General features: G+C 52.9%; 11 protein-coding genes across 11 annotated transcripts; 4 read left to right on the forward strand and 7 right to left on the reverse strand.

The window, feature by feature from the left end:
• Positions 1–79: 79 nt before the first annotated feature.
• On the reverse strand, positions 80–3,145 carry BU25DRAFT_18815 (kinase-like protein). Its single transcript, XM_033700981.1, has one exon. The coding sequence runs from the start codon at positions 2,999–3,001 to the stop codon at positions 386–388; it is 2,616 nt and encodes an 871-aa protein (XP_033563443.1). The 5' UTR covers positions 3,002–3,145; the 3' UTR covers positions 80–385.
• An 880-nt stretch (positions 3,146–4,025) lies between these two features.
• BU25DRAFT_420131 (uncharacterized protein) lies at positions 4,026–4,352 on the reverse strand (the record flags this gene model as incomplete). The annotated part of the gene is made up of 1 exon (XM_033707985.1): positions 4,026–4,352. One exon carries the CDS (start codon positions 4,350–4,352, stop codon positions 4,026–4,028), a length of 327 nt encoding a protein of 108 aa, XP_033563444.1.
• A 179-nt stretch (positions 4,353–4,531) lies between these two features.
• BU25DRAFT_18812 (uncharacterized protein) lies at positions 4,532–5,331 on the reverse strand. The gene has a single exon (XM_033700980.1). It carries the CDS (start codon positions 5,171–5,173, stop codon positions 4,679–4,681), a length of 495 nt encoding a protein of 164 aa, XP_033563445.1. The 5' UTR covers positions 5,174–5,331; the 3' UTR covers positions 4,532–4,678.
• Positions 5,332–8,696: 3,365 nt separating this feature from the next.
• Positions 8,697–10,376, reverse strand: BU25DRAFT_337706 (mitochondrial carrier; the record flags this gene model as incomplete). Its single annotated transcript, XM_033702688.1, has 2 exons — positions 8,697–8,980; positions 9,014–10,376. The coding sequence occupies 2 exons, from the start codon at positions 10,374–10,376 to the stop codon at positions 8,697–8,699; spliced, it is 1,647 nt and encodes a 548-aa protein (XP_033563446.1).
• A 565-nt stretch (positions 10,377–10,941) lies between these two features.
• On the forward strand, positions 10,942–11,395 carry BU25DRAFT_298545 (electron transfer protein; the record flags this gene model as incomplete). The annotated part of the gene is made up of 2 exons (XM_033701954.1): positions 10,942–11,009; positions 11,059–11,395. Coding segments are annotated over 2 exons (405 nt in total), but the record flags the coding sequence as incomplete, so codon positions are not given.
• A 293-nt stretch (positions 11,396–11,688) lies between these two features.
• BU25DRAFT_430083 (Rrp15p-domain-containing protein) lies at positions 11,689–12,678 on the reverse strand (the record flags this gene model as incomplete). Its single annotated transcript, XM_033708587.1, has 1 exon — positions 11,689–12,678. One exon carries the CDS (start codon positions 12,676–12,678, stop codon positions 11,689–11,691), a length of 990 nt encoding a protein of 329 aa, XP_033563448.1.
• BU25DRAFT_409157 (signal recognition particle protein) lies at positions 12,478–14,729 on the forward strand. The gene has a single exon (XM_033705992.1). It carries the CDS (start codon positions 12,751–12,753, stop codon positions 14,530–14,532), a length of 1,782 nt encoding a protein of 593 aa, XP_033563449.1. The 5' UTR covers positions 12,478–12,750; the 3' UTR covers positions 14,533–14,729.
• Positions 14,730–19,460: 4,731 nt separating this feature from the next.
• On the reverse strand, positions 19,461–20,178 carry BU25DRAFT_18865 (uncharacterized protein). The gene has a single exon (XM_033700983.1). The coding sequence runs from the start codon at positions 19,859–19,861 to the stop codon at positions 19,622–19,624; it is 240 nt and encodes a 79-aa protein (XP_033563450.1). The 5' UTR covers positions 19,862–20,178; the 3' UTR covers positions 19,461–19,621.
• BU25DRAFT_18864 (periplasmic binding protein-like II) lies at positions 20,179–21,602 on the reverse strand. Its single transcript, XM_033700982.1, has one exon. It carries the CDS (start codon positions 21,490–21,492, stop codon positions 20,497–20,499), a length of 996 nt encoding a protein of 331 aa, XP_033563451.1. The 5' UTR covers positions 21,493–21,602; the 3' UTR covers positions 20,179–20,496.
• Positions 21,603–21,864: 262 nt separating this feature from the next.
• On the forward strand, positions 21,865–23,576 carry BU25DRAFT_438806 (FAD/NAD(P)-binding domain-containing protein; the record flags this gene model as incomplete). The annotated part of the gene is made up of 2 exons (XM_033709080.1): positions 21,865–21,962; positions 22,009–23,576. 2 exons carry the CDS (start codon positions 21,865–21,867, stop codon positions 23,447–23,449), a joined length of 1,539 nt encoding a protein of 512 aa, XP_033563452.1. The 3' UTR covers positions 23,450–23,576.
• Positions 23,577–25,508: 1,932 nt separating this feature from the next.
• Positions 25,509–25,805, forward strand: BU25DRAFT_337646 (uncharacterized protein; the record flags this gene model as incomplete). The annotated part of the gene is made up of 1 exon (XM_033702685.1): positions 25,509–25,805. The coding sequence occupies one exon, from the start codon at positions 25,509–25,511 to the stop codon at positions 25,803–25,805; it is 297 nt and encodes a 98-aa protein (XP_033563453.1).
• Positions 25,806–27,016: the final 1,211 nt, after the last annotated feature.

The raw sequence follows: 27,016 nt of genomic DNA on the forward strand, positions 1-27,016 counted from the left end.
GAGATGCAAGGTATGGAGGTGTAAATGCAGGTGCGGGAGCTAGGTGGTTTGGGGGGAGGTGGGATGCGGGGTGAGGGGTGTATAGCCGATGCGCAACTGCATCTACCTATGGTATGTTTTCCATTAGCATTACTACAAAAGCAGTCATAACTATCAACCGCAGACAATTCTGCAGAGCAATCCCCTTGCACTCTGACATTACTGCAGTCTGCGTCGAACCTCTTCATCGTCGCCATCGTCGCCATCGTCGCACTTTCGACTTCCCATTGTATTCCTGAGCAATGACTTGTAATGCCTCACAGGTGCCATCGCGTGTCGCTTCCCTGAGGTCTGCAAGAGCCATCAAGCTGACAGCAGCCACATCAGATCATCTTAAGCGCCGAAATCAGAGACTCAGACCGCCTCCCCACCCCATGAATCTTGAAAACCTTCCAGGTTCCCCAGCGCTTTGATCATTCTTCCTTGACTGCCGTATCGCAACAGGTAGGCTTACTGTGCTTTCCGAGGTGGAAAAGTCTGTTCCTGCTGTGCTATGTACACTCGTCGAACGCTTCTTCTTCTTCTTTTTGGAACTTCGGGGTCGTGGAGAAGCTGAATGTGTACGATCGACCTTCAGATCCTCAATAACCTCAATGATATCACCGTCAAGGCTGAAGCGGCTATTGATTTCTTCAACCCTCGCACGGTTGGAAGGTGGGTACAAAGATGTGTCGTTGACTATTATGGATGGCACAGACTGTCTCGGCGGGCTAATCTGTTCTTTTTGTTGCGTCCTTGTGTTCAAGGTTTTTCCGGCTTTTGCGAGCGAGTCTTTATGATTTGAGGAAGAATTAGCGTAATTGGCCATGTTGGCTTTGGCCTTTGGTGATGTTGGTATATCGATATCGTCAATATGTCGAATCTGCCCATCACTAGACCTCTCCAAAACAGATGATTTGGACTTCGCAGGCGGCTCTTGGATAGACCTGACATCTTGGTGTGAGCTCCTTTTGGCTGGTGCGGTGGTGATTATGGGTGTAGCATTTTTCGACCCTTCTGATGTGATAGGGTCCTTCGAAGAGGTTGATATACTGCTCTTACCGCCTCTAGTACCAGGCTGCTTCAGTTTTCCATTATACTCATTTTTAGGTGCCTTTATCTTCTGCTCAGCCTTATCGGAAGATGTGTTGATTGATTTCGAGGTAGGTTCTGCTTTGCGTTGACTGTTGTCATGGGCGCGTTTATCATCCTTGACGTTGCTTTGGATTACCTCTGGGGTCAGGTTCTTCGAGGGGCCCATTTCAGCGGTACTAACGCTCTTCGGACTAGACAACGCTGGTGGCGAAGCTGGGAGTGCATCAACTTTCTTGCGAGCCTGGATGTGAACACCTTTACTATTAGGTGTCTTCTTTTTGGATGTGGGTGGCTTCGTCTCATTGGCCGTTTCCGTTACTTCTGGAATATCAGACAAAGTACGCTGGATCCTCAGTATCTTAGGCTGTACTGTCGTCACCACTTTGTTCTCTTCGGTCGATTCGAGCTGCTCATAGTGCTCTTTCGCGCATTCGCAGGTATACGTAATCCTGAACGCTATTTTGAAATCTTCACCAGTAAGACTATCCACCACTTGCTTTGCACTTGGTCTTTTCTGTCTGTCGGGATTGAGCATTTGACGTACGCAAGCTTCCCATAGTGCCGAGGCCCTCCTCGAACCCGTTGAAAACCAGGCTGGAAGACGATCGACTCTTGTGTGATATGGCTTCCCGGGCCCTACGTCGACGTCCTTGCGTAGTTGCGTAACAGACCCACTCAGGATGGTCATCAGCTCCACAAATACGACGCCCAGCGAGAACACGTCCGTCTTTGAGCCGTGGCGAGAGAGGACGCCATTCGAAGACATGGCCTCGGGAGCTGCAAACAATCTGGTAGCGCTAGCTGGACTGACTGTTGAGGTCTCAAGGCCGGACTCAAGTCTGCGTGAAGAACTGAAATCGGTGAAGAAGATCCGGCTGCCTTGGTGGATTATGTTGCTTGGCTTGATGTCTTCATGATGGATATTATGCGAGTGCATATAGGCCAATGCTGAAGCAAGACAAAGAAACCACGACTTCGCCCAAGTACAATACGTGCTTTTTTGGCCTTCTGATGCTTGAGGATATACCTCGCCGAGGAACATGCCCAGATCATTGTTGCCGCTGGGCAACATAAGAGCACACCACGCCACGTTGTTCTGCCCTACCTGCTCTTGGTAGCAGCCGAGAACTTTGACGATGTGTCGGTGGTCAAGACTTTTCAGGTTTTCGATCTCATGCCGAATACTTTCCTTGTCCTGTTTTGCGTATTGCCGACGGATGTTCATGCGTTTCCGTACCATTGGCTTGTTGAAGCCACTGATCCTGACTTCGTGAATCTCGCCAATAACACCTCTGCCCAGAAAACCTCTAGTTGTGACCTTGATAACAGATGTCGGGGGTTGTTCCCATAGGAACTTCTCCGCGCCAACCTGCCAACCATACTCTTCCGCCAAGTCATTCAGAGATGGACCGACTTTGTTGTTTTGCAGCGTTTCCGGCTGTTTCCCAGTATTTGCAGAGCTGGTCTGCGCCTTGTCAACGGGCGATGGCGCGCTGCCCTCGTTTGCCTCTATATGAGGTGCGCTTTGTTTCGAAGTGGGAGCCGTGTTCACAGCCTTGCCCTCTACATCTTGACCCCTGTGGCCAGGCTGTGCCTTCCCGTGGTCCTGATCGTTCTCTTTCTTATGCGTGTCGGCCTTCGAAATGCTTTTGAGACGGATGGCCGCTTCCAGCACCGATTCCGATCGCTCCTTCAGTCGCGTTAACTCTTTCGAGTCCACGGTCGCATGCGCATAGGGCTTGACCCAGTGTCCGTCAACGCCTTTATGTCGCCCTGCCCAGATACGCGCTTCGGGACCGATGGTTCGTTTAGCATCGCTGAGGGCCGTTTCGAGGCCTTCACCAGGCAGGAACCACTTTTTAGGTTCCTCGTGGAGAGCTACTGTCATGGCACTTGTATGCCTGAGGTGTAAAGGCGGGCGGCGACGTGCTTGACGCGCTCATGTCCTGGATCGGAGTGAAGCGAAGCTTCGATTGCGATAGGTATGGAGGGGCAGGCAAAAAGTGGCATGCAGAAGAGCAGGCAGGCGCTGACTTGACCCATCTTAGGCACAACCTCCGCCAATCAGAGAGTGCATGCTCACTCGAAGGATCGTGTGGGTCCTGCAGTTACAATTGCAGCCAATACCTGGAAAAATGCTGACCTGACTCTTCCTACATTCTTTCCAGGCCATCTAATGAGTGAGCAAAGACAATATGTTGAACTAGCCAGTAACTATACCGCAGCAGCCATGTCTGTGGTTCACCCACCTCGAGCGAAACACATGCAGGCCTTAACGGACATTCTAGATGTAAGTCTAATGTTACATACTTACACCATCGCCGCATTCATCACAGCCCTTTGCTCTGCCTCAAGCTTATTGGGTGGGGCCTCTCGAGGTCGAAGACTGGTGGAGTAGGCATCGAGGACTTCATGCAAGAATGGAGGTAGCGCGCGATTATAATACATCGTTAAATCTTCGGGAGATTGATAGATGACTTGTGGGTTTCTTGGTGTTCAGTTAACTGGTGAATGATTGCAAAGGAGTCGCGAGCTCTCGTGCGACGTGAAGGTACGCGGCCAACCTCGGGCCGGGCCTAGCGTGGCGCGCCATGACAACATGCCAATGACAGGAAACAGCATTGGTTCTAGCTGATAAGCTCCCAACCCAGGCCTTGTACTATACTCACCACAAGTATCAGGGCGGCCAATTTCTCCCCCAGCAACCAGTCAGGCTTTAGCTGTCTCCAATCCAGTCCCTAACACGCCTCGGAGCTCACAGGCCTTCTACAACGCTCAGCAGCAGCTCCTTCTATCAGAATCTCTTTCACAAAGCACCTGCGTAGTGCTTGCCAATGGTAGGCAGGGCTATTGCAGAAGCCAACCCCAAAGCAGCTCAGCTTGAAGCCGAAAACTTACAAATCCAATATCAACTAGAGAGTACTAGGATTACTTGCTAAGAAAGCTAGTACAAGTCCACTCCAACAAGTGTTATTGGAGAGGATGAAGGGGAAGGAAATGTTGGCTCGAGCTTTGGAAACAGCGACTGCTGTGCGACGTAGGACCTCAAAGCTTCGCCCTATCTCGCCCTCGAACTCGTCAACCGGTTGGATTTCGTCGACGTAGACCTTGGCGCCTAGCTCTTCCAACCGTTCGATCAGGCCGAGTTTGCGTATGCGGTTCGGTCCATCGCCCACACGATGGTCACGTAGGCCGACGTGGTAAGATGAGTAAACGATAGCGATGGAACTTGCAGACATTCTGAGAGAAGAAAAAGTTTGATTTGCGCACATTGTTCAGGTATCGTTGCTGAACTTATGGCTCTCTCTGTTTGCTGAGAAGCCCGAATCTCCAACGCTATGACGTCAGCTTTAGAGAAGTATCCCAATCCGCCAGCAAAACTTCACTGCGACAGCAACCTCGAAGGCCTCCACGATCGCCCAAAAAAATAATTTCCACCGACTCAGATGCATTATAGCCGCCAAAGATGCGCATTCCCTCTCAAGTTGTCTCCATTCTTGCTTTGTAGCCACCACCCACCTCTATGATCCACCACTTGACGCTCCACCAAGCCCAAACAGACTCCTCACCACCCTCTCCATCCCCTCTTGGTCAACCGACAGGATGATTTGGAGAAGACAGACTTCTCTGCCCGGCACCTTGCCGCAGGCGGTGCACGCTCGGTTGAACCAATGGCTGTTCTCGTCGCGCTTGGTCTGGTTGATCTGCTGGCAGTTCGTGTCAGTGCATCGCCATATATAGACCTTGATGGGAGGCTGATGCGTAGTAGTGTGAGCTGGACTCCTGCTGCTGCTGGACATGTTGCTGGCAGCGTTGTGGTGAGGTGATGCGAGAGAGGTTTTGAGGGTGCGTGGTTGGCTTCGGTGGTGCGTGTGGGCCTGTTGTGAATGTTATAGGTGTTCCTGGAGGAATTCGATGATAGTGGTACGTGTGGTAGTGTGATGTTGATGGGCCTGGGAGTGACTTGGTGTTGTGAGGGTCGAGTACGACGTTGGACAAGAATCGTTGCCTGCGGCATCGCACTACTGTTGACCTTAACGATGAGGTGAAGAGCGGACATGTAGTTGCAGCTGAGTCAACAAACGGGCACGTGGGACTGCAGCTTTTACTATGGCGGTCAACCGTCCGACAGAAGCTGCGTTTGACGAACGCGCAGCTGCTAGCGTCACCTTCGGTAAGTGCGGATGAAGAGAACATGGGTTTTCAGTATGATCGAACCGATGAAAGCCTCCAGGCTTGCACTTGCATTGTAGTCTGGTAAGCTCCTTGTAATGATGTTTTGTATCTTGTTTTACCTCGCTCACGCAGTGTACGTCTCTGACACCATTTCACTCTCAAGCATCCTCCATGTCGACATCCTCAGTCTGCGCTTCGTTCGTCTTCGTGACACCCTTCAGACAGCGATAGACCCGGTGACGGGCAGAGCCACACTCCTCACAAGGCTCAGAAGTCGCAGTACAATCAACAGAAATGTGCCCCGGCTCCTCGCATCAATCGCAGAATTTGGTGATCTTCCAATCAGACTTCGACTCCTGCTTGATCCGAATCGCTGCTGCTCGGAGAATGTTCTGAACGTCACGGACTTCGACAGTGTTTGGCGTGCACCCTCCAGAAGGCGCAAATGGATGCAACGTCTCGTTAAGAGCTAAGAGCGAAGTGATGACGAGGGTCCGGAGAGCATCATTTTCCGCATCGTGCAAAAAACCACGACCCCGCTGAACCCAGGCCAAAGCTCTCGGTGAGTGATTTCAACCCTTTCCTGTCTGTCTCACCAACGATACCGGCGTCCAAATCAACGTACTTGGCTTGGATCAGGCCGACAGTATCCAGCTTGTGGATGTCGATAAGCGGGCGGCGCTTGCCAGGCTCATCCTCCTTCTGGTAGGCTTCTTCCGTAAAAGCGGGCTGAACCACAGCCTTGGCTTCTTCCTCTGTCAGGAAGCCTGTGCTACCCAGCAAGAAATTTTCTTCCGGTCTTTTCGGTGCAGCCGTGGAGTCGGTTGACCATGTGGCACCTCTCGATGACACGGGTGCTGTTGGGATTGTTGACGAAATTGATAACTTCTTGGCCGTAGATGGCTGCGAACTTAGCTCAGTGGGCGGTGCGAGTCCAAAATCTTCGCGCAGCTCACTGTATCACTCCATGTGGAAGGATAAGAATACGGTATCTTGGACCACTCGAGGGCGTCAGGGGGGTTTTCGGTGCTTTTTGTGAAGTACTCGAGATTCTTCAAGTTCACTCGCTCAAGTTGCTTGCTCTGCAGCAGCTTCTTGAGCGCGGCGAGGTCTTTGTTCTGCGGTGACATAGTCGCTGAAGAGGTTGAGAATGTTGATGTAAAACTGTATTGATTAGGAGTCGGAGGATCTCCAATGTTTGGAAAGTGTATGTACTAGTAAAGTTAGGTGGCAGGTACAAGCCATGTCATAGTACCTCCTTCTGGTACGAAGATAACCCCTTCCAACAGAGAAAGGTGTGCTGGTGGCTGGTGTAGGGTTGCAGGCAGAGGTGGACTGAAGTTGAGATCGAAGTTGAGCGGAAGGTCAATGCGTGGAATCAAGGGGAGGGTATGTGTTATATGCTTATATCAGAAGGGGTGTATGGATAAGGTGAAGTAAGCAGGGGTCAGCGCGATGCAACCTCCTTTCACTCAAACCCTCGACCCGAGAAGAATTGGCGCGTAGCACCCGTTATAGTCCTCCCCTTGGCGACTGATTGAGCAGCTGAGAGATTGGATTTTTCCATTGTCTATGCTTCTATGTTTGCCTCTGACATGCTCGACAAGCGGCGCGTGTCCAGCTGTGTGATTGCAAAGTCACTGTCTACCCATAGCAGCAGCAAACGACATCGTCAGTGGAAAAACCATATACGCACGTGTACGCAGTAAAGCTTTAGGTATACGCATCCCAAGCGTTACTTCGTTTGCTATGAGCCTGACCATAGCCACAACATCATCAACTTGCAGCACCCCTCCTAGGCCTGACCCCTTCGCAAGTCTCTTCAAGAGTCGTCCTTCTTCTCCTTCCCCCCTTTCCTCTTCTCCTCTCTCCTCTTCTCCCTCTCCTCAATAAACTCCACTGCAGCCATGAGTTCCCTGCATTCGGCGTCCAGCACCTCCTGCATGTGATCCCCCCACTTCTCGTCGAATTCCTCGAGAGCTCTGTCTGTTTGCTTCCGTGTAAAGCCTGCCATCTGACACACGTGGAATTCCCTGAGCCGGAGGGCCTCGCCTTCGTCGGCTAGTCGGTCGCGCAGCATGAGGATGGCAGGGTTGCGGCGGATGGAGGAGGGGATTGGTTTTTCTTCGTCTCCGGCCATGATTTCAGTTCTGTGGGATTGTGTGGAAATGTGTTTGAGTGTAAACGGGTCTTTGGGTTTGTGGAATGTTTGATTGAGAAGTGTTGATCTGCTGTATCTTTGGATTGTGGATGATTTCAAGTATGAAGCAGGTTGAGAAGTGAATAAATACCTGTCGCCGGAAGCTCAAGCGCTGACCTGTGCCCAATGGCCCATGCCATCTGTTGATGAGTTGTACCTGTCCAACAGTACAGCCGTTCTCATCGCGACGTGGCCACCACGTGTTTTGACAGTGGTTCACACTCAGTGAACAGAACAACTGGGTCCCATAACATCTACTCGCGCTTTCCAAGTGCTATCTCCCCTGCAGCTTAGCATGGCTGCTCCAGAAACTCTTGACAACTTATCTACGAACGCTTGCGTTAGCCTATCCAGCGCATTAGTCCGTTTGTTTGTGTCATACAACAATCTCGCCCACTCTTGGTCATGGAAGGCTTCGCCATCCACAGCCGCTATGTCTTCCAGATAGGTGTCAATGCGCCGGTCAAGTCCTCGGCCGCTTCGAAGAAATAGCGATATTCATTCGCCAGTGGCTTGATCGCCTCGGACCAGCTGTACACTCCCAGGGTATTGCGACACATCGGACACATATCTGCGTTGTCCATATCAGTGTCCAACCACGCTTGCAGGCACGTGGTGCCAACGACGTGGTCGTAGTTCAAGGTCCTGACAGCGGGATGGCAAGGATCGGGTAGGGAAAAACATGCAAATGGCTGTGTACATGAGCACGCCTACAGGGCCATGTAGAGCATGTCGGAGCCAAAGCTGAGTGTCCTTGATGTCAGATATTTTGGCGTTGGACGAGCTTATGATACAAGAGCAAAGAATGTGTGAACACTCCTTGGCAGAGGTTGCACAATGTTGCATATCCAGGTTACGTCGTTCTCCATGACGAAGCGAGATTCGAGCTTCTTGGTCATCCATTGCGGACAACCCCGGGGCCCGAATTGTGCATCTTCGAGCCTGAGTCTGCCTACTGCTCTGTTCACGTCCGAGCGATCGGATACTTCGGGCTTGCCTTCTTCAACGACGGGCTCGGTTGGGAGTACAGGTGAAATGCATATGCTACATGTACAATAGACAATGTACGACCTAAAACGCCAGACCGTGTATATCGCTAATGGAGCGTGGATATCAAAAACAAACATCGTACAAACAGTAGGGGAGAGAGAGAAGCCACATACCATCGCACACCACCCCTCTACCGCACTTGCCCCCTCCCTCTCATCTAGAACTCACCACCGCCACCGCCCATGGCAGCAGCCCCCCAAATCCCGACCAACCCCCAAACACCGACTCTCCAGCCTCTCCACAGCCCATGCACACCCTGCCCCTTCCTCGTCCTTATCGGCCTCTGAAAGCCCATCTTCTGCGCACTAGCCGCCTTGCTCGCACTCGGACCCACCGTGGTGATGCCCTCCTCGCGCATCACAAACCAAATCGTACCCAGTACACCTTTGTAGGGCCCAGGGTCGATGATAGTATGGAACCTCCTCAGACTTGAATCCTCGACTGGTTTCTTGAGCACAGGCTCAGAGTACTGACTCTCATACCCACTGAAGTACGAGTTTGAAGCGGACGCCCGCTGAGGCTCCTGGCGATACTCGGCAGCCAGCCGGCGGTTCTCGTTATCCTGGAGAACAGCGACCTGGCCGCGGCGCAACACGGTTTCGAGGGGGAGCCGGATGAAGAGCTCAGCGGTGGAGGAGAGCAAGGTGCTGATCGAGTAGGTTGTCGGTGTGATGATGGGGTCGATGGAGAGCGTTGAGCGGAGGAGCAGCGGGGTCGAGGAGGCGATCAGGGTTGGTATGCAGGCGTGGAGCAGTGTGGCGGGGAGCATGTTTGAGGATATGGATATGGAGGGGAGCAGCGAGAGGCAGGGGTAGATGGAGCGCGGGGCGGAGGAAATCGGTGTGACTATGAGCCGGGTGCGGATCAGGTCGAGGGGTGCGAGGACGGTGGCTGCGATTGCGGTGGCGGCGACGGCGACGGCGAGGGACATGAGCGGGGAGGGGCTGTCAATGATGTCAAGGCCGCCGATGCCACTTGCTGTAGCGCCCATGGTGCCGGGGTCGGGGATGTTGAGGAGGGCGGAGAGGGCGCTGCGGAACCAGCTCTCGGTGGTCTTGAGGAGGAAGTTGTAGATGAAAGTGCAGTTTGTGCCCTTCCACACGCCCCATGCCGACTCCTTCTGCCATAGCTGGCCAATGACCTCGAGCAGCGAGTCTGCCCGCTTCAGGTCGAGCTTGCGGGCGGATGGCTGGGGTGGCCGTGTGGGCGTCTCTGAGCGAGAGCGGCTGTGCACGTGCCTCTGGTCTCTCTTCCGCGGGGATCGTGACCGCGACGCGGAGGGCAAGCGGTGGCCGTGGATGCCGTGGATGGCGTGGGTGCCGTGGGTGCCGTGGGTGCCGTGTGGTGCTGGCGCAGTCGATGTGAAGTACCCCGGCGCATCGTCGTCCGACTCTTCCTCGTCCGAGGGGTACTCGCCGTACTTCCCGCTCGCGAAGCTGTCCGGCCGCCCGCTCTCGCTGCTCCTCCAGTCGTCGCCACTGACTCTCAGCCCTGGGGCAAGCTGGCCGCGCGCCTCGTGCACCTGCAGAATAGTCTTGGCGACCTCGAACGGCTGGGCCAGCAGCACGCTCGTGTAGTTCCACAGCGCCTGGTCGAGCAGCTTCTTTGCGTGCTCGGCGACGGTCGGGGACGAGCCGGGGAAGTAGCTGTCGTAGTCGAGGTCGGACAGGATGTCGCGTGCCTGGCTGCCGAACGAGGGCTTGTTCGCGCTGCGCGAGCTGTACGGCGGCGGCCCGCCCGACGACCCATGGCTGGTCTGCGGCGGGAGTTCGGGCGGCAGGCCTATCGACGGCGGGACGTAGTAGGGTCGGAGGGGATTCGGGGCGTCGCGCGACATGGGCAGCGCGTCGGCCATGTTGGGCGGAGGGGGCAGGAGAGGGGAGGAGGGGGAAGGAGGAGGAGGAGGGGGAGGAGGGGGAGGGGAGGGCGTGAGGGAGGGCGTGAGGGGGGGAATAGCGATGTGTGCGTGGCGGCGTCGTCTGCGGGCGCTGGGCGATGATGCGCTTGCGTTCCGTGAGTTTTCAGGATGAGCGGAGCGCCCTGCAAGCAACGGCGCCGATCAACAGTCTGTGCGTCATTGGGCGTATCACAGCGCCTCGGATCTACCGCTGTCATTCTCGTGCAGTATCAGCTTTTTTTGAACGCATCCCGGGCCCCCTTTCCACTCGCGTCTCCTTACTTCGTGCTGCACAATGGCGTCTACGAGGAGCTTTGCACATGCGCTGCGGTGCGCCGAGCAGCTTGCAGCGGCGTCGAGCCTGCGCAGTGCAAGATGCTTCTCGAGTCAATCCAGCAGTCGGGCCTTGCAGCGCATTACACAGGCGAGGAGGTCACTCGCACCAGGGTCGCAGCAGCCATCGCGCATCGTGTGTGCGGCGGCGGCGGCTGCTGCTGCTGCTGCTCGGAGGCCTTTCTCGTCGAGTCCCGCCTCCCGCCACGGGCACCTCGACAAGCCAAAGTCCGGTGAAGAGTATGTCCAGCTATGCGCTACACTTGTTTCCTCGCCGACAGACATCTAGACTGCACATAACATTCATCGACAAAGACAACCAATCGCACACCTTCGAGGTCTCCGACGGCGACAACCTGCTCGACATCGCCCAGGCCAACGACCTCGAGATGGAGGGCGCATGTGGCGGCTCGTGCGCATGCTCGACCTGCCACGTTATCGTCGAGGACGAAGCAAAGTACGAGGCCATGGAGGAGCCCGACGACGACGAGAACGACATGCTGGACCTGGCGTTCGGTTTGACAGAGACATCACGACTGGGTTGTCAGGTGAAGATGAGCAAGGAGTTGGACGGACTGGTGGTCAAGCTGCCGAGCATGACGAGGAACCTGCAGGCTAGCGACTTCAAGTGAGCGTAATCGGGAGGGGAGAGGCCATGTTGTCAGGGATATGCGAGCAGACGCAGCCATCTACGACTGCATAGCGACACGACGACTGCATAGTGACACGATATGGGCGGCATATGTCTGGTGTATGGATGGATCAGTCTGGTGTATGGATGGATCATCAACTGTACTACTATACGGCACTCGGCTCACGGCGTGTGGGGAAAAATGTACGCACATCACCTTCGACTTGTATTTTGGTATCAAATGCCACATCAGATTTCCCCAAACGCCGTTCCGTCTGCACCACCCCGCTATGCTTCAACAGACCCCTCCTTCGCCTTTTGCCCGCCCGTGATCATGTCGAGGAATCCCTGCTTGCTCATCTCCTTGACCTTCTCCTCGCGCTTCGCCATGCCAACCATGCTCTGGTCCTTGGCCTGCTGCTCTGCTAGCTCACCCTTGACCTGGGCTGCGCGCACTGCGTTGAAGAGCTTGATGACACCCTTCTGTGCTGTCCGCCTGAGCTCCTTCTCTTTGGCCGTGACTTCGGCGGTGCTGGTGCTTGCGTCGTTCAGGCCCAGGACGTCCTTGACTCGCCCCTTCTCGCGCGCCGCTCGCTTCTCGGCGAGAATCTGTCTCCGCGCCTTCTCGTTCAACTTGCTGTCTGCGAGCTCCTTGTTGGCCGTTTGCGCGTCCTTGGAGCGGGCGAGAATGGGCTCGGAGCGTTTTGTTGATGCAAGTTTGGTGTTGAGGATGCGCGAGATCGAGGTTGCGAAAGCGTCCGGGTCGTTGCGCTTCTTCACTTTGCGCGCAGCCGCCGTCGATGTTTCCGAGACGTCCGAGTCCGAGTCTTCAATGTCAAATTCGTCGGCTTCGGCCTCTAGGTCAGATTCTTCCTCTTCTCCCTCCTCTTCCTCCCCCTCCTCTTCTTCCTCCTCCTCCTCGTCGTCGTCGTCCGCAAGCTCGTCCTCGCTCGGCGAAGAGTCGTGCGCCGGGTCGGCTGCCGCAACCTTGGCGGGTACTGTCATTTTGTGCTTGGGTGGAGGCTTGAGTGCGGACTTCAGAGGCTTTGGCTTCCGCTCCACGGCATTTGCACCTGACGGCTCGAATGGCTCTTCCGCCTCTTGCTCTCTTGGCGCCTTGTAGTTCTTGGGCGCATCGGTCGCGACATTCTCGTCGCCAGACTCGTCGTCCGAACTGTGGTAGTACTTCTGACGCTTGACCTTCTTTTTTTCCTTCTTCGGCGCCCCCTTCCTCATCTCCGCCTCAGTCCGTCTGCGCTTGAGCGATGTGTTCACCATTGTGGCTGTGTGTTGTGACTTTCGGTGGTGGAAAACGCTCGAGGTATACCTTCCAGAACTTTTTTTCCCAGCATGCGTCGGCGGTCAGGGTTCAATTCACCGAACGCCAAGGGCCCCGCCCCGCAATCCATCGATTCCCCACTGAACACCAAACATCGCCGCATCGCCGCATCGCCGCATCGCAACCCACACGTACACGCTTCCATCCCCGTCAACCATACCACAACCGCCGCCATGGTGCTGCAAGATCTCGGGCGGCGCATCAATGCCGCCGTTTCTGACCTCACACGGTCGCCGAACCTCGACGAGAAGGCTTTCGAGGCCATGCTGAAGGAGATCTCCAATGCACTCGTCGAAGCCGATGTCAACATCAAGCTGGTCATGAACCTGCGCCAATCCGTCAAGCGCACAATCGACTTCAAGAACCTCGCGCCCGCTGTCAACAAGAAGCGCCTTATCCAGAAGACCGTCTACGATGAGCTCGTCAAGCTCGTTGACCCGCACGCCGAGCCCTTCAAGCCGAAGAAGGGCAAGCAGAACGTCATCATGTTCGTTGGTCTGCAGGGCTCTGGTAAAACAACATCGTGTACGAAGCTCGCAAGATGGTATCAGGCCAGGGGGTTCAAGGCGTGTTTGGTCTGCGCGGATACCTTCCGTGCTGGTGCCTTCGATCAGTTGAAGCAGAACGCTACCAAGGCAAAGATCCCTTACTACGGTAGCCACACCGAGACGGACCCCGTCGTCGTCGCAGCTGAGGGTGTGGAGAAGTTCAAGAAGGAGCGTTTCGAGATCATCATCGTGGATACTTCTGGACGACACAGCCAAGAGCAGGACCTTTTCGACGAGATGGTCCAGATCCAGAATGCCGTTACGCCCGATCAGACAATCATGGTTCTCGACGCTACAATCGGTCAACAAGCCGAAGCGCAGGCCCGCGCCTTCAAGGACGCAGCAGACTTCGGAGCCATCATCATCACCAAGACCGACGGTGCTGCAGCAGGTGGCGGTGCCATCTCCGCTGTCGCCGCAACACACACCCCCATCGTCTTCCTCGGAAACGGAGAACACATGCTGGACCTCGAGCGTTTCAGCCCCCAGCCCTTCGTCTCCAAGCTGCTCGGCATGGGTGACGTCGCCGGTCTCGTCGAACACGTACAATCGCTCAAGCTCGACCAGAAAGACACGATGAAGCACATCGTCGAGGGCAAATTCTCCATCAAGGACCTCCGCGACCAGCTCTCCAACATCATGAAGATGGGCCCGCTCAGCAAGATGGCTGGAATGATTCCCGGGCTGAGCAATATGATGGGGGGTATGGACGACGAGGAGGGTAGCACGAAGCTCAAGCGTATGATCTACATTTGCGACAGTATGACGGAGAAGGAGCTCGAGAGCGATGGCAAGATGTTCATTGAACAACCCACGCGAATGACCCGTATCGCTCGTGGATCCGGCACGAGCGTACGAGAAGTCGAGGAGCTGCTCACACAGCACAAGATGATGGCAGGAATGGCCAAGCGCATGGGCGGAATGCACAAAGGGATGCAGAAAGCTCAGGGCGCCATGGGTGGCCTTAACCAGAAGCAGCAGATGGCCGCTATGCAGAAGCGAATGCAGTCCATGGGCGGAGCTGGACGGGGCGCAGGAGCAGGGATGCCCGATATGTCGGCGATGATGAAGATGCTTGGAGGTGGCGGGGCTGGAGGGGGCGGGATGCCAGACATGTCGGCGCTTCAGAACATGATGGGTGGCCTCGGAGGGGGCGGCGGCATGCCAGACATGTCGCAGATGATGAATATGATGAAGGGAATGGGAATGGGAGGCGGCGCTCAGGGCGGGCGAGGAAGGCGGTAGTCCATGGTTACAGATGAGACGAGACTTTGGATTCTGCTTTTCTGTGCATAGCCGCGGCGTTCAGGTTGGGCGGGTTTGACCTCTCACAGGTAACACGCTGGAGGTACGTAGATCTATGTTGTAACTGGTCGTCTGCTGATGACGAAGAAGAAGCAGTGCATGTAGAGAGTGATGATCAAAGATTGAATGCAAGATACCCCACATCTCACCGCGATCTAACGATGATAGTCTACCTGCGTCCTTCCAGACTCTCCGGCAGCTCTTCTGGTGATCAAGACGATCTCCTGGAGACCCTCAGTACATCACGGCGCGGTTCAAAAAACCGCTAATACACCTGTACAAATACTCAAGTTGCTTTGCTGCGCTGCTTTTACTGTTGCACCATCTCTCGACAGCCTCAAACCAAGTTTTATTGCTTTCTGCCACGCCAGCCCTAACACCAGAGGTTCTCACCGACTGAATGTGAATATCTGTCCACGTCCTCGCCTTCACCTACGACCTCGAAGTCACATACAAAGTAAATGTTCATCTGCTCTTTTCTTATCGCTCACCTCGCCACGAGGCGTGCTAGCACATCCCACCTCACCTCACCTTCCATCACGCTATCATCCTCCACATGAGCGCCCACCACCCTCAACGGCCCCGATGTGAAGCCTTGCACAATGTTGTTGTCCTTTCCAGATGACGACGCATCACGGCGGTGCCGGCAAAAGACGCATGGAGTGTCTGCAGCTGGCAATTCTGCAAAACACTCGGTGAGGCGTTTGTCAAACCGGGAGACGACTCTTCCTCAAACGCATACAACTGAGGTCCTGCGAGAGGCTTTGACTACAGGAAGCGGTCTACGCCATTCCCTGCTGAGCACTCCTCATCGAGGTCGATCATTATCAACAAGCCATTCAAGGAACGATATGTACAGCCAAACTGCTACTCGCGAAACAACTGATCCCGAGTCAGGATGGACACTCCAGCTAGCATCGACGCTTCGTTCCCTGTACATTGCGGGGATCTGATGTGTCATGGGTGGTTCAAAACTGGACACTTGGAACGCGGATACCACCGGAAAGTACAACATCTTGTGCTCTCAGTCCCCGAACAAAAATGAAGCCGCCGACTCGATGATGTGGCGGCGTAGGCCACTTGTAGAATACGATGAATACTGCACTAAGTTGTTATTTAGCTAGGAGAAGACAATACATGCTGGTCCTGAAACATACTAGCTCAGAATAGTCTGAGTAGGGATAATCAGGCCTTATACGGACCGATTGATACCGCAGCAGATGGCTGACAACGCAGCTCGCAGAACTCCCAAAGGCTGGAGAAAATCTGGGAACGAAATGACCACTGACAATACGCCGCTGGACCCACAAGATCTCAGAATTCAGAGCGTAGCCACAGTCTGGCAATAATGGAGGGCTTTCCAGAAGGCGTTGCCCCAGACCATCTGTGTAAATCGCTGTCTCGACGCACCGAATCAGTCTTCTCTAAGCGGGCCGATCTCAGCACTTGCATACACCAGCCGGGGGTGGAGGCATTGTCCCTTCCGAGCGGATCTTCGAAGAAGATCACCGTTGCACCAGATGCGCCTCCTCTAGAGGGAAAAACGAAGAATGGCCGTGTTGTTCCAGACGATACAATCGTGTTGTTCCAGACGATGCAATCGCGTTGTTCAGTCACGAAAGAGACGTGTCTGATGACACCGACCATCTTACGACGCTACACGATCTGGTGCTGACGTTACGCTGAATGAGCCCACCGAAACAGTGTTCTCCAAGCGCTCGAAACTGGGCATCAATGCCCACTTACTGGGATTTCACAAGAATCTATCACAAAGGTTCAACCCAACATCGTCAGCGTTGATAGTGCTGCCTCCCGACACTGCAGCAACCCATCCCCACAGGCTTACACTTTGTTCTTGTCGTGGTCATATCAACTTCCATATACTCATGGGACATTGTTGTCTTCAACCTATTCAGCAACAACGCGCAACGTCACAACGCGACCCGGCCTTATACCGACATCCTGCACATGTTCTTGGAGCTTGTCGGACTCTATCGTCCTCCCTCCCAGGGTCAATTGTCCATTGATAAGGTTTAAGGGGAGACTATCCAGCAGAGGGGCTACGATTGCGGTGTCTTCCCTGCCTGGGCTGCAAAGAAGCTGCCGACCGGACAGGAGATACCGAGGATCCAGAAGGTGCGGAACTTGGCTCTGCACCTACGTGAACTCTACTTTACCGAGGTCAGATGCACAATGAACAATTCGGAGCCGAGTGTCTGGGGCGCTAAACCTCTAAAGTACTAAGAAGGTCTGTGTTTTGAGAGAGCGGCATCTTCGAGGAAGCTCCAGCAGGCCAGTTGACTAGACTCCGACACTGGTCCACCAAAATTGTCAAAGAACCACCGGTGGACTGCTCGAACAGGCATAGTTCCTGTTCCATCAATGCAGTCTCCACACATCATCCCCTGTGAGCTCCGCGACATGATCCTAGAAGAGCTTATAGAGTTTCAATTTCATCCTCGTTAGCTTATCGCCAGCTGCGCCACGAGATTGAGGGCACGTACAAGGCTCTTGTGGTATGCACCGGGAGAGCTGGATCACGTTGGAGAGAAGGTTTGGTGAGGAAGGAAGGGTCAATAGGCTAGATCGCTTGAATCCATCGGACCAAAGATGGAGACTGGGTACGTGGCAAATGAAACAGAGAATGGAGCGTCTGACGGCTAGGAGACTGTACAACATTCCTAAGCTTAGGGAGCCTGGCGTTTGAGGACGGTTCCGAGCATGATTCAGAAACCATTCAAGTTCATACTTCCCTCTACTCCCAAGGATTGTTAGAATCATGCGAATTGTACCAAACCTTAGTACTACATAAAAGCTAGAGATCACGACGTGAACAGCACACACTCCGCAGTGCAGTATCATCTAATTCATGTCATCTCCTCTCCCTACCGCGCGACATACGCGACCTGATCCTCCATTATGTCCTCCTTGGTTATCACTACCAGAGTGTTCCGAAAGCAACGAATGTCTAGCTGGTATGCTGTCAGCTCAGGGTGGAAGTCACTGAGGCAAGGACATGGCTGCATTGACGTGGCTATTGTAGTTTTGTTGATCTCTTTAGAGCTCCTGCCAGATTCAAAGGGAGACCTCAGATTCTCAAAAATGCTATGGGTGGCTAGCCTGGAGAACACTGAACGTCCGACTTACATGCCATCAGCTGCGCGCCGAGATGCTCCCGGCTCTAGATAATCTGCACAAGCATGGCAGTGGAACTGATCCAGTTCACTTCAACAACAAGGCCCTCACCAAAGGAAGAAGAAGCCCCTAGAAACAAAGCACGAATTGGCTGTTGTTTGAAGGCATTCAGGAAGCCTCGCGAAGCGCATTTGGTGAGATGATAAGTCACGAAGCTTGACTGGTCAAAAGTGTCTCTCTACTATGATCATAAGCGGGATACATGGTTGCGCAATCAAAGTACGGGCAGACTCACTCCACCGAAATCATGATGTGTCCGATCCTGATATCATTGGCAAACTGCAATCACGAACAAAACTCTGCTTGCCCCATGCGGAGCTTATTCCATCTACCGATGATTTCGCTCATATCCCTACCACGTGAAATGCGCGACCTTGTTCTTGCGAATGTCATACTCCACTACTGTGGTTGGCAGATGCACAGAATCATGGAATCAAAAGGTCTTGCGAGTGTTCAGCTGACATGCCATCAGCTGTGAATTGAAAGACTAGAAGTGCTAGATAGATTGGTGCAACAAGGATATCCAGACTTATGTGAGTAGTGGTCTATTGTTCCGCGAACGAAACATGCGCAACCAAGGGTAGGAGGTAGCGATAGAAGTCTTGTGGCGGTGTAGGCCACTGCGATATACTGATAGTTACGATAAACGATAGCGTAGGACTATCGGGTCGATGGAATACTGCGCTGAGTTGCTATCTAGCTAGGAGAAGACGACCATATACCTGACCTGAAACATGCTAGTCCAGGATAGTCGGATGTGTGCAACCTCAGGTCTACCGACTGGCCGGTACCGTAACAAGTCTTTTTCTATGCGGTTATTAGCAAACTTCGTTCAACACCAAAACACCAAAAATACCGCATTCCGACATGTGCCTTTGAGGTTAATCTAAAATCTCTTCTCTTATTACTCTTCCACGTGCGCTGCGGGACATAATTTTCTCAAGAATCATTTTACCACATTGTTGTTGGTACAAGCACGACGGAACTGGGGCAACAGCCTTCGAAAATGTCCAGCTGACGTGTAACCAGCTGCGTGCTGAGGTCCTACAAATCTGGGGAAGTTGCCTCTCGCCCAGCCATCATAAAGGTCTGTTTACATGATGTATGTCTTGTGCAGTCAAGAGCAAGAGGTGCTTGTTGAAACGGGCAAGAGCACTGCACCAACACACGTGACCTCTTTACTCCATAAACCGTCACATCATGACACCGTGGAGTTCAGTTAGCATGTCGAAAACTTAAGAAGGAATTCGAAGAGAGACAGATAGTTCGATATCGTCAGCTTCTGAGAGAGCTCGAGCGGAATGAGTTGCGGTAGTAAAACTACGCGACGAAAACGCTGAGATGGTAAAAATGGACATAGCGGGCAGGTACGATGAATATAGTTTGACGTTGAATATGAGTTGACTTTGGCAGACTGATATGAGGGACTGCGAGGAAGAAAATTTGCCATTGTGGTGATACAAGTGTGTATGCTGTCAGGTGGGAGAAAACGATGGCGATGATGTGAGCACATCAATTGCAATCTGACAACGAAGCACCATCACGCCCGTTTAAATATCTCTTCTTGGCCCGGTGAGTCTTATGTGACCATCAAATACTATGTTCATCGTCGCTGTGCCTCGCAGGATCCTGGGTTCGTCTGTCCTGGTATGCACCCTCGATGATCCGTATTCAATTCGGCACTGGAACAACGTTCGAGAGACATGCTCATAATCGCAAGCTGGAGTGTGACCACTATTAGGCCTCGAAAGAGCCGCATGTTGCAGGGTTCCGACGTCATGCTCAAGATTTTGCTGCGTTTGTGATGCCATCCATGAGGCCAACCGGTTTAAAGTCACCCGTTATGCCAGACTGCACCCCCGTGGCAATACCATCGTACGCCAACGCTGCTCCAACAGCAGCGCCTCCCACAATGAGCGCACTTCCGCCACTGACAGCAGTCGCCCCAACGATAGCGGTTGTTCGTGTTGCATTGAGCATGCACCGGGTCCCACCTTCGGTATCCCCTTGCGCGTACCGAACAACACCCACAACGTGACCAACCACCGGCGTGTTCTCCCCGAGTGTCGTCCATGCATCCTTTTGCATATTGAGTAGTCTTTCACTTTCCTGATCGTCGGATAAGGCGCGTCGAATGTTGCTGGTGATTACGCTGCGTTCGGAGTAGGTGACAAAGGTCTCGCCAGCACTGTCAATCATCTTTTTGGCTGCGTCAGACTGCCCCGCTGCTGCCAAAGCGCCGGCTGCGACGGTGCGACTTGCTGCGTCCACGACTGTGACAACCTCTCCGACAACTGGAATGGACTGCGTGGCACCCATGATAAGAGACGAGGACGTACACAATGGATGATGCGAATGTGCTTGGTAAGAACAACGCAATCGACGAGGAGAACAAGAAGCGCAGCTGCGGAAACGTGGACTTGGAACGAGGATTTTATGTAGTAGTAGTAATACGGAGCGCCCGACAAATGTGAGTCCAGAAGCGGGTTTCTGTGCTTCTAGACCGTTCGCGATGTTGGTCTGTGCGCGCAACTCGCAGATTTGCTTGTGTGCCATATACAGGTAATCGTGACGGGCGCCGTAGGTGGTTCGAAGTGAGCATGGCGTCTAGACAAGCAAGAGGAGTCGAATACGCGTAGGGTGGCAAATAGTTCTTGGAAGAGCGAAGAACAACAATTGGAGGTACCGGTCACTGAGGATTTTTGTTGACTATCTCGACAGTGCAATCATAGCTGGCGGATCGGCCTTCTCGTCCAGTACACCCGCCTTTTGCAAGATGTTCACAGTCTTATCAACCACCTTCTGATCCACGCCTCTGACGTCTTTCGCGAACTGTACTGTCTTCAGCCACTCCCTCGCGTCCTCTTCGGAGTAGTCGAGCTTCGTGCTTATGTACTTAACCGCTTCTTCCTGGTTCTTCTCGAAGTGCTTGATGCCCTTGTTGATCTTGACCAGGGCATCTTCCAGCTCTTCCTTGAGTGGCGGCGCAGTAGCGTTGGTACCATGACTCCAGTTCTCCGGGTTCAGCAGTGCGTTAGCAGCAACGATTTTCCAGCTTGACCATGGCGTATATATCTCGCCGACGCGCTTGATCGAACCATTGTCGTAATACCGCTTGGATGTGAAGTGCTCCCACATGAAGAAATCTGCCGTCTTGTCGTTCACCCCGTCCCTCAGATTCGAGAATGTGTTGAGCACTTCCACTGGAAACGGCGACTCGCCTTTCTGGAGCCAGCCTTGCTGGTCCGCCAGGACAAAGCTCATGACATAGCTTCCGCTTCCTATTCTGCTCACACCCACCTTCTTGCCCTTTAGATCTTCTATACTCTTGACGTCCTCCCTTTCTGTACCACTAGATATCGCCCAGCATAAAGGTGTCTCAACGTATGTGCCCACGATGCGGAAACCAGCGTCTTTCTTCGCAGACTGTGCCTTGCCCAATGCGGCAATCCATCCTTCTGTCAAACCAACACCGACATCGATTTCATTGTTCTGCAGCGCGGTGACCATGTGCCCGGTGCCTGAAGGAAATGGAAGGAGTTGCGAGTGCAGATTATAGTGCTTCTTGGCAAACTCGAGTGGTGTTGAGAAGTGCTCAGGCACAAAACCTATCCGGAGAGGTGCCATTCTTGCGGTATGTGTGGAGAAGGCGCGTGTTAAGAGGATCGGTGATGGAAAGCGCGCAGCGCGCAGTGTGCGTAGCATTGGAGTTAGTAGTGTATAGCTCCTGTCGTATTGTCCGCTAATGACAAGAGGCCAACTCTCACTTCTCGCTTCGGTCGTGTTTCGTGATGTCGAATGAAGCTCGAAGGTTGGGACGCGTCAGTGATGTCACGGTTATACTTGCCGAAGAAGGAAGAAAGCATTGACCAGCCCCGCTCGTTCCGACGCAATTCCGATCCACGCCGACCATCGCTCACTCATGCCACTTCCCTTGGCGTTGATGTCGACATGGTAGATTCTGCTGTTGACTCTTCTGCCTTCGTTTCCTTGATCTTCTGTTTTCTCTGTTTCTCGTGATACTCTAGACCGTTCTGTAGCTGCATCCTAGCTACAATCTTTCCTTCGCCACCAGACATGGGCGACTTCGAAGCGCCGTCATCTGAAAAGTTGTCTTTGAGGGCCAGGAGCATAGCTGTCATCGGTGCAGGCCCTTCTGGCTTGGTAGCCGCAAAGCATGTCATTTGATCTTACTTTAAAGCTAGGAGCTGACGGTAACAGATACTTGCGTGCAGAGAAGGCGTTTTCCAATATCGTATTGTTCGAGCAGCGTCCGAGAGATGGCGGCATTTGGAACTACACTTCTGAAGAAAGAGACGAGGACTTGTTCACGGTTCCCCAAAAAAACCCATCGGGAAAGAACCAGGATCCTATCTGGAAGCAAGGATTGGCCAACGGACACACTACTACTGGCATTAATGGTGCGAACCCTGCTTCGAAGGATCCAACGTTCGTGTCTCCAATGTATGAAAGGCTTGAGACGAACATCCCCCGAGGTTTGATGGGGTTCAAGAACCTCGACTGGCCTCAAGATAGTCAGCTCTTCCCCAAACACCAGACAGTGCTCAAGTACATCGAGGACTACGGCAGAGATGTTCAATATACAGTCCGCTACACTACTCAAGTCACAAATGTCACTCCAACAAGCGACGACTCAGCCAGTTCATGGTCTGTAACATCTCGACATTTGCAAACCTCTACCACCACGACAGAGATATACGATGCCGTAGTGGTAGCGAACGGCCATTTCATCACGCCCTACATTCCTGACATCTTCAACATTGCAGAATGGAACAAGGCTTACCCAGGTCTAATCTCGCATTCAAAGTACTACCGCCGGCCAGAGGAGTTCATTGGCAAAAAGGTAATCGTAGTGGGCAACTCCGCCTCCGGCGCCGACATCTCGAACCAAATCGCCGAGCATTGTACACTTCCGCTTCTCTGGTCTAGTAAGTCCACGAACCTGTTTGTCAGCGCAACACCTACGGACCCGCGGCGCCGCGAGCTGCCACCGATCGAGCGGTTCAATCCGGAGATGCGAGGTGTAGAGTTCGAAGATGGCACGATTGAGAACGACATCGACGCCATCGTCTTTGCCACAGGCTACTTCTACAGTCTCCCGTTTCTGGAGGATGTCAGACCGAAATTGATCACCGATGGAAGCCACGTCAATCACACATACAAACACCTCTTCTACGCACCAAAGCCGACGTTATCTTTCCTCGCACTACCGCAAAGGGTGATACCCTTTCCAACTGCAGAAGCACAAGCTGCAGTTCTAGCACGCGTGTACTCTGGCCGACTATCGCTCCCATCTCTTGCGGAAATGGAGAAATGGGAAGACGAGCAGAAAGCTGAAGCCGGTGATGGGAGGAGGTTCCACTTGTTACCCTTTCCGAAAGACGGTCAGAACATCAATGAGCTGTCCAAGTGGGCTCTGAGTGCTCCTCGCAAGGACGATTTGAGTAACGAGGGACAAGGCATGATTCCGCCAGTGTGGGGAGAGTGGGAGTTTTGGTGCCGTGAGAATTTTCCTGCGATACGGCAAGCATTCGGCAAGCTTGGTGAGAAGAGATTCGAGACGCGGACATTGGAAGAAGTTGGGTTTAGGTATGACGAGTATAAGAAGAAGAAGGCTAAAGGGGACGAGAAGCTGGTATAGGATCATTGTATCCATGAGTAATGCCTATGTAACAATGCTGGGTCTTCTTCACAAATAGCGACTGCTCTCCTGGATCAGCAGTTATCCAACTCGACGCCTTGTGCTAAGAATCCGAAACAGCATCCTCAAGTCAACTTGCATGTCCCACGATCCCATCCAATCGGCAACCTTCCGGCTAAATTATCGCTTAGACTTCCCAAAACGTGACAGTTGAGCTCGAGACTACCAACGGGTAGATTGCGGCCGTGCACCTGATTGACGAGCCATCTCTACAGGTTTGTTTATGATTATCTTGGAGTCAATGCACCCTACAATGCTACCACACAAAGTAGAGAACCTAAACGTCATATTCTCTTGACAAGCGTTGACGTGACAAGCATGCTCCTTCTTGGTCGTTCAATCCAGTGCGGACCCCAGTGCAAACATGTTCGTCTGAGCGAGTCAATCGTTATGCACTTTGAAGCTATGCCATCATCTCTTCCGGCGACAGCTCGATCGCATAGTACAGACAGATTGGTAAGATCTGCTGGTAATCATCTGGTTCAGATACTGGTGCGAAGCTGTGCAATATGACATATTTTGATATTATGGAATAGATAAGAATCGAGTTAATGATGAAAGTGTAACGTAGATTACAAGCGAGCCGCGTATACAAGCGAGTCGCGCACCCCACCAACTTTGCCCACCTCTCCTATCTCATCGTACAATGGCTCCACGCAACGTTACCCAATCGCTATCAAATGAAGCAGATATTCAGCTTGCTATCTCATCTCTCAATACACGTCAAATACAGAGTAATCAACGCGCTTCTGCAGCCTTTAAGGTTGCTGAAACTACGTTACGCGACCGACGCGCTGGGAAGCCTGCACGATGCGATTGCCAGCCCAACTCAAGGAAGCTTACCCAGCTAGAAGAGGAGGTGATTACATGTTATATACTGGATCTGGATTCTCGTGGATTTGCGCCTACGTACGCAGCTGTACGTGATATGGCTGATAAGCTGCTTGCTGCGCGCGATGCAGGTTGCATTGGCATCCACTGGCCACGCAACTTTGTCAAGCGTACAGACAGTCTTACGACGCGTTTTAATCGGCCGTACGATAGGCAGAGAGCTCTGTGTGAGGATCCTGTCCTTATCCAAGGCTGGTTTGAGCTTGTAGAGCGGACAAAGGCCAAGTGGGGTATCTGTGACGAGGACGTCTATAACTTTGACAAGGCTGGCTTTATGATGGGCAAGATCACGACTCAGCTCGTTGTGACAGGGTCAGAGAGAAGAGGCAGGCCAAAGGCTATCCAGCCTGGTGACCGTGAGTGGGTGACAGTGATTGCTGCAATCAACGCCGCTGGCTGGCCAATTCCACCGTTTCTCATCTTTGCTGGCCAGTATCACCTGTCTGCCTGGTACGAAGAGGCAGCAATCCCGCACGACTGGGCAATCGCAGTTAGCGACAATGGCTGGACAAACAATGAGCTAGGAGTTGAGTGGCTGAAGCACTTTATCAAGCATACAGAGGGCAAGGTAGTTGGCGCGCGTAGGCTGCTTATTCTTGATGGCCACAAGAGCCACCACTCTCTTGAGTTTGAGGAGCTCTGCAAGGAGAACAATATCTACACGCTCTGTATGCCGCCTCACTCATCCCATCTGCTGCAGCCGCTTGACGTTGGCTGCTTCTCGCCGCTGAAGCGCGCGTACAGCCGCAAGATTGAGGCTCTAATCTGCCACTACATCAACCACATCACAAAGCTTGAATTCCTGCCAGCCTTTAAGGCAGCCTTTGATAGCGCGTTTACAACAGCTAATATCTGCTCAGCCTTTCAAGGCGCAGGCCTTGTGCCTCTCCAGCCAGGCGCTGTTCTGTTGAAGCTGGACGTCCAGCTGCGTACGCCTACTCCAGCTGCTCTGCCAGAGGCTGTCTGGCAGGCTCGTACACCAAGCAACGTACATGAGCTTGAGGCCCAATCAACATTAATTCGTGAGCGAGTAAGAAAGCACAAGAGCTCATCGCCAGCTTCAATCATTGAAGCAATTAACCAGCTTAAGAAAGGAGCAGAGGTGATGATGCTCTCAGCTGAGCTTATGCGCGATCGGATTACTAGCCTTGAGAGAGCCAACGATGCAGTGTCAAAGCGAAAGCAGCATAAGAAAAGGCGTATACAGAAGCAAGGAGTCTTAACAAAGAGAACTGGAGAGGATATAATTGCTCAACGTGAGGCTGATCAGCAGATTGCTCGTGAAGAGTGTCAAGGTGGAGAGCGACCGGGCCTAAGCCGCCAGGCTCTGGCACGCTGTACAAAGTGCAGAGAGCCTGGGCACAACTCACGGACATGTAAAAAGGATAATGTAGACACTGCTTAATCTACCATATTGATATCTATATACTGCTTTATATTGTGGTTGAGTTATACGCTCAAAGAGGTGGGCAAAGTTGGTGGGGTGCGCGACTCGCTTGTATGCGCGACTCGCTTGTACAGTACGTTATATATATTAGCATATGCACGAGAACATCATTATCATCATCATCATGAGCCAGCCTCAGCCACCAAGTGGCAATCTACAAACATCTCATTCTACTATCTTCCAATCAATCTATTACCAGCATCAATATGTATCTCCCAACCTCAGCAAACCCTCTCTTGATCATCACCTGCACTCTCGCCGCATCTGCTATCTCGACCGCTACCGATACCATCGATCTCTCAGACCGCAACGCCCTCTTCAAACAAGCCCTCGATGGTTTAGAAATCACCTACCTTACTGATGACTCGACGCTGCACAAACAAACATGGCCACTCTGGGGCCACGATAGTGGAGACAAAGACTGCAGCTGCCCTAATGGGATCGGAAGTGAACAGGCACTGGGACCGGAACAGGCTTTAACAGTGGTAGCGCAGGTGCAGGTGCAGGTGCCGGAGCTGGTGGGTCTGGTAGGTACACGTTTTAACCTGTGACAGTTTATGGAGTAAAGAGGTCATGTGTACCACGTGTTTTGGTGCAGTGTTCTTTCTCTTTCCAACAAGCACTTTCTACCTCTGTCTGAATGACAGATACATCATGTAAACAGACCCTGATGGTCCGGTAAGAGGCAATCACAGAACAACAAGAACAACACAATACACTGATTTTGCTGCTTCGCGCGGTTCCCCCCTGACTTACTGCCTTGCGCGGGTACACCTTCATTCATTGCAACTACTGCAACATAACCAAGTCGAAGTCTCATGCTGTTAATTGAAAGCTTCCGGTGGAGGATCTGGCATGATCTGCATCTCCAGTAACATTTCAGGTCAACTGATGGGCGGAGGCAGCGTAGGAGCAGGTGCTGGTGCGGTGTCATACTGACACGGCTTGCAGCCAACCAGTCCTTATACATCTGTCAACCCCTATTACCCCTATCTGTCAACCCCTATTACCCCTATCTGTCAACCCCTATTACCCCTATCTGTCAACCCCTATTACCCCTATCTGTCAACCCATATTACCCCTATCTGTCAACCCCTATTATCCCTATTTTGTCAACCCCTATTAGTCAACCCCTATTGACAGCCCCTATCCGTCAACCCCTATTAGTC

Source organism: Macroventuria anomochaeta (assembly GCF_010093625.1).
Source record: "Macroventuria anomochaeta strain CBS 525.71 unplaced genomic scaffold BU25scaffold_10, whole genome shotgun sequence".
NCBI classification, from domain to species: domain Eukaryota; kingdom Fungi; phylum Ascomycota; class Dothideomycetes; order Pleosporales; family Didymellaceae; genus Macroventuria; species Macroventuria anomochaeta.